The 6,209-nt window shown below is 34.4% G+C and overlaps 1 protein-coding gene across 1 annotated transcript; it reads left to right on the top strand.

Moving 5' to 3' along the window:
- Window positions 1–483: 483 nt before the first annotated feature.
- Window positions 484–5,527, top strand: LOC149422417 (adenosine 5'-monophosphoramidase HINT3-like). The gene is made up of 3 exons (XM_089633279.1): window positions 484–874; window positions 2,152–2,345; window positions 5,209–5,527. Exons 1-3 carry the CDS (start codon window positions 682–684, stop codon window positions 5,233–5,235), a joined length of 414 nt encoding a protein of 137 aa, XP_089489405.1. The 5' UTR covers window positions 484–681; the 3' UTR covers window positions 5,236–5,527.
- The last annotated feature ends 682 nt before the right edge of the window (window positions 5,528–6,209 follow it).

Genomic DNA, 6,209 nt, shown 5'->3' with positions numbered 1-6,209 from the left:
AGCGATAGTAATCACGCGGGAAGTATCGATTTATACAAAAGTACGTTGTATTTTTACGAATTTACTTTTAAATATCTGAGTTCAAAAGGCTGGTGCGATGGTAATCAGCCGCAAAATTTCGATTTACTGGGAAATTTATCATATTTCTAATGAATTTACTTCAAATGTATCTAACGACCCGGCCGCGACGGTAATCAACCGCAAAAATAAGATTTACACGAGAATAAGTCTTCTTATTACGAATTTACTTCGAACACCTACCTGAATTTAAGCCGGGAATTTTGCTCTCTTTTTACAATCTTTCTATCATTTTTTCATTTTCTGATAAATATTCCAAAGCAGTTCCAAAAATAGCCGGTTCCTCAAAGAACTAATATCGACGGTTCCAGTGACAAGAAAGGAACTGGTTCCTTGTAGGAGGGACAAGAAAATCGACGTTTTTTTAGTTTCTATGGAACACGTCGCAAACGTCAAAAGGTGAGTGGTTTATTTATGGTCAAAAGTCAAAACAGTAAACCATAAATAAACTGACACTGAGTAAACTTCAGACCACTTCAGACTAGATAAGTTGTTTGAATTTTATCTTTTCACATTGACACGATTTACCAAAACAATAGATTAGTTAAAACTGTCGTGAACTTTGGACTGGTATTTTACGTAAATTGTTAGATTTATATTAAAATGGCTGCATCGAGAGCTCAATGCATATTCTGCAAGGTCGTCGACGGTCTTGAAAAGTCGGATATGCTGCTGCAAAATGACAACATTTGCGTTTTTCGAGACATTAGACCATCAGCTAAAAACCATTTATTAGCTGTTCCTAGAGAACATTACAAAGATGCAAAATCTTTGAAATCTGAACAGAAACAATTGGGTAAGTAACACACTGTTATAAGTTAGGTAAATATTTCACGAACAGCTGCACTTTTTAGGCATATACTATGGAAATTACGCTTAGTTTGAACTTAATTTCTGCAAGAAACAACGATTTACGCCGGGATAGATGGTAAATGATGCATTATAATTATATTTTTATTGAACCATAGTTCAAAAATCACTTTATAAAACGATCCCTCTGCCGCTATTTCAAATTTTCTTACTAAGTAACTAGTTGTTTCTTGTAGTAATTGCTAAGATAAAGTGTAATTTCCATCATCTGTGTCTGAAAGTGCGGCTTGATTGCGATCTTCATCGTCTAATGTTGAACATTTAGCTCATTTTCGTATTTATAATAAATGAATCAGCATATTACTAAGGCTTTTTAAACCTTCCTTTGATTGTGTCTGACCAAGGTTAGTATGTTGGTTTGTCGAATATCGATTTTCTTGATTACAGTGAAATCTCGATTGATTTCCTTGAATAATCGTTTTCCTGCATGTGTCATTTATTTCTTCCAGTCCAAAATTCATTTCGCACAAAAACCCGCAAATAGATTGCATCGATCTTTCCTCTATTACCCTTGGCACTCATTAGGAAGACATAAAAAAAAGGTTCAATTTAGGCTCGGAGGTCCTCGTATGACATGAAAACTATCCCATTATATTATGAGTAGCTACTCATTACTAATGGGATGTACAGTAACGTCTCTGTCATGCATTTTTCTACCACTGATTATAAGACCACAAGCCTGTTCGAAATCCACTGCCTGAATGAACGCCGACAGAAGCTAGTTGGCTCACCTTGTGCACGCTCGATTGGAAAACAGCGACTGCGACACAACTGTTGCCACAACTAAAGTTGCTCATGTGCTCCTGGGCTAAGTGTGTCAATAACCTTTTAAACGCCAGCGTATCCTTGGATATGTTTAAAAAATCATTTCTCTGAATATAACTAGCTATTCTGCGGAAACTACACACTTTAGATTATATAGAAAAACATTATCTGGTTAGAAAATTTAAAAAAAAATGCAAAAAAACATGTAAGTTATGACGAAAATAGAATCCGATGGCGCATGGCAAAAAGTTTGTGTCTGTACACCAAGAGTTAATAATTTTTAAGGCACATTATTTAACAATTTTTCAGACTCCCCTCTACCCAAGCCAATTAACCATTTAGTTAAGAATATCTATCCAAATATATACATTATTTCTGATGAGGGGTGGGTCCAATACCCATTCTCCTTTGTCATTATGTAACTGAATTATGTTTCAGTGCAAGACATGATGACTGCAGCAAATGAGGCATTGACGGCGCTAGGAGATGACCTCTCAGATGTTCAGTATGGCTTCCACTGGCCTCCATTCCATTCCGTAGCCCACCTTCATATGCATGCTATTTCTCCCGCTTCCCAAATGGGTTTCATTTCTAGAATGATCTTCAGACCAAACTCTTATTGGTTTGTATCTGTAAGTATACCTTTCCTTACCTATGACATAGATATATTACACATAATTATGTACTTGAGGTTGGTACATTCATCTAATGTCCCATCAGTTTAGTCGAGGGATTTTTCTATGACATGGCAACTCTATTACGTATATAGCTTTATGACTTATTATACATACTGCAACAGGGCTGCCCTGAGCCAAACGGCGCCTGGTGGTAGTAAAAACCTCAAGGGCGCTGTATTAGGTTTTATCAATGCCTTGGCTCTTTGGCAATTCGGCACCTGGAGCTGACTGTTCCAATTGTGCCTGCACAATGCCGGCCCTGCTTAGCAATTTTTATAATTATTATTAATGCCCTTTTTAGGGGCTTTTACGTATGAATTAGTAAAAATTATATATTAATACATTAAACTGCCGCAGTAACAATCCTTTGTAAATGTTATGTGGTAATTTAAAGATGCTCATTGACTCGTTATAATTATTTCCCTTCATAAGTATTCTGGGCAATGAGGAATACATATGGTAGTTAGTCTCAGAATTTCTGCACTGAAATAAATCCCGACTTCTAGTATTATTTAGTGGAATCCGAAAGCTTATCAATGCAAGCAATTCTGGACTATCAAATGCATCTTTTAGAATTTTATGTAGAAATACTAAGTCAGTGAAAATCCTTCTGTCTGGCAATTTAAGCATATTCATTTAATTTAATAGAATGTTGTAGTTCAATAAAATTTTGAGGTCATCAGCAAAAAGTAAAATAAATACATAATGAAATATTTTTGTAATATCATTTATAAACAAAATAAATAAGATTGGACCAAGGTGTGAACCCTGTGGGATTCCACTCGTTTCATAATTTTTTTCTGACTGGATTGTTCTGAATGGGATGAATTGTTTTACACAATAAACCACACTCTTGGTTGTTACAACCTGAAATTAAAATAATTATTTATTATCTATTGCATTTGAATATTTTACGGCCTTTAATATTCCACAGAATAATGAAAATATTTCTGTGGTATGTTTTAAGATTGATGTATTTTATTGTTGTTAAATGTCGATTTATTATGAAACGTGATAATGCTGCCGTAATATTAATTTGTTTTTGTAAAACAAATCATCATAAAGAATTTAATTCATACATTTATCTTTATTGTATTGACAATTTTTGTGGTGAGCAGCAGTTCCTACCCGTATTTTAAAATTGAATTTATTTATTTTTATTAATACAGGGTGTACCAAAAGATAGTGCCTCAAGCTTATTTAGCTTACCCTTTTAAGAGCATGGAGCAACAGTATTGAGCATGTAGGTCGACTTTTTGAAAACTTTTTTTTTGTAATTCAATAATAACAATTAATATAACTCACTCTTTTCAATAGGTTTTTTTGGACTTTCTAACAAATTTTAAGTAAGGCGCCTAGAGGTAGTTCAATGAAATTTACAGGGTAAACAGATGATGAAATCGGCAAGTTTTAAAAAAAGTTTTTGGTGGAATTTTTTTCAAAATGTCTTCGAAAATTTTAAAAGTTTAGAATTTCAAATAAGTTTGGGCTCTAACAATTTTTTATGGCGCAATCAAATAAATAATTTAATCAGATCTGCCCACAATTGTTTTTGTGTCTACAAGATATCTAATTAGTAAAAAAAAATCAAGCATGTGTCTCAATAATTCATGTCTCTGTGACCAATTATCTCTTGTAAGTCGGTATCGCAAAAAAATACGAAAAATATCATATCTCGGAAACTACAAAAAATTGCAGAACATAGGTGGGAGTGATTTGGGTAGCCCTTGTGGTGCCCTACCTCTGGACTTCAGCTTGACACTATTATTTGTGTATTCCTGTATTTTCTTAATTCATTTAATTGTTTCTTCTTCTTCCTTCATATCTATTTAAATTTTATTTTTTCTTCTCATTTCTTTTAAGGTATTAAAATTCTGCCACCTCGGAACAGGCTCAGCCTAGTGGGTGGTTTATACAAAAAAAAGAGTATAAATAATTTGTCGATTGGTATATGACTTTGGGTAGACAATAAGGCTTTGAAGTTCTTTTGTGGAAGTTTCAAAATTATCTTGTAAGGGACGTCTTCACTTCTTTCACATAGACTGTAACCTAGAAGGGTGCCGGTCAGTCCGTAGGTATCCGCTATGTCCGGTGTAGGGGTCTGCTTTTCCAGTGGTGAGCTGTTACGGTCGGGGTATCCATAGGCGGGAGTCCAGGGGGTAGCAAAGTCAAAGAAAAGTTCAGGGTGGAGATCCGGAGAGAAGCAGCAGGGCGAGCGGGAGTAGAGAAGCTAGTGGCAGTCCGAAACAGAGAGTCCTTGCTGAAGGCTGGTGCCCCTGTATTTATTGCAATACCCTCCACTCCCGTGTTCAGAGAGGGCAGGGTCAATGCGCTGCCTTCTTTTACGGGACCATGGTGTTTAGTGGGTTGTGACGACCGCTACGATTTACGTAGTGGAGGTCACAACCTCTAAAGCTACTCTACTCCTCATGCTCTTTCAGTCGACCCTAACCACTTCTCTCAGATATTTTTATTAATTAAAGAAAGGAGATACAGCAGTAATGTGTGGGGATCACCGGCCCAACGAATTTAGAGGAATCTTAAATATTTCACTATTCCTAAACCTATAATATTTCTTATCGGCTAATTATGCTAAGGATAGACCGGCAGTTTCATCTGTGTATTTTTTATTTTGTGTTATCTACGATCGAACTCTCCCAAACTTAATCTAAACATATCAATGCATAATCAAATTAACAAATATGAAAGAAAATCTTAAGAAGAAGTACCTACCTATCCAAAGTAGTTCCTACCCTAATTCATTCATCTGCAGTATTGACAAATCTGTTCTAATGTTTTTAAATTGTTTTATTTTCAGCCGGACTACGTTCTATCTCAACTTTAAACCAAACGGAAGTTAGTTAATCAGTTACAAAGAAGTAATCGTTCTATTACCGAGCTTTACACATTTTTGAAACTAAAGCAATTGCCTATCTGTACGTACATAATATGGGTATTTCTTCATTTCACACCATTTATTAATAATAACCTTCTAAATTGAAAGCTTTTAAAATGTAGTAATTTTATTAATTTTTTAAATTAATGTTCGATAAATATGTTGACTTTTATTGGTTAAGAACTTTTTAATGCTATTTATTGTAAATATAATTTATTCCAAACATGTTAGTAAAATTTTATATTGGCTGTAATTATCTTAAGTGTGTTCAATTATTAAATGAAAAAAAACAAAACAAAAATCATTTTTTCCTTATTCCTTTTTAGTGTGAATGTCATAGTTCCAATGTCCATGAATTGTACAACAATGTTGCATTAATTAATTAAATCTAAACCACCACTTGAACCACCGCCATCTTTTATTAATACAAGCCGTGCTGTATAAAAAACACTGACCTTTAAAGAGACAAGTTTTCGGATTTTTGCTCTGGGATTGTATAAATATATATAAGAATTTAATATACTATAATTAGTATAGGTTAGTAGCAGGGTATAGTACCAAACCCTGCTAAACCCAGAGCAAAAGTCCTAAAACAGGTCTCTTTAACGGTCAGTTCATTTTATACAGCACGGGCTTTGTTAATGAAGAAGTCGGTGTTTGAACCGAAACCTTAAAAATTTAAACTACATTGGTTCAAAACAACACGAACACCTTGCCCCAAAAAGAGATGCTGCAGTTTCAACATATGCAAAGACAGTAAATGGTATGAACTAACTGGTAGTTCTGTGAACCTTGTAGAAACCTAGTAGACCTTGCATCATAAATAAACCAGTCACCTTGCACACATAAAAGTTTCTATTTAATAAATAAAAATCAGAATATCCTCAGAAATCATAAGATTTGTAAGTAGGTACATAAACCAC

Source organism: Hesperophylax consimilis, chromosome 7, assembly GCF_061612785.1.
Source record: "Hesperophylax consimilis isolate HC1 chromosome 7, BYU_Hcon_1.0, whole genome shotgun sequence".
In the NCBI taxonomy this organism is placed as follows: Eukaryota; Metazoa; Arthropoda; class Insecta; order Trichoptera; family Limnephilidae; genus Hesperophylax; species Hesperophylax consimilis.
Note: the sequence above shows the minus strand (reverse complement) of the source record. Positions and strands in the feature narration are given on the sequence as shown.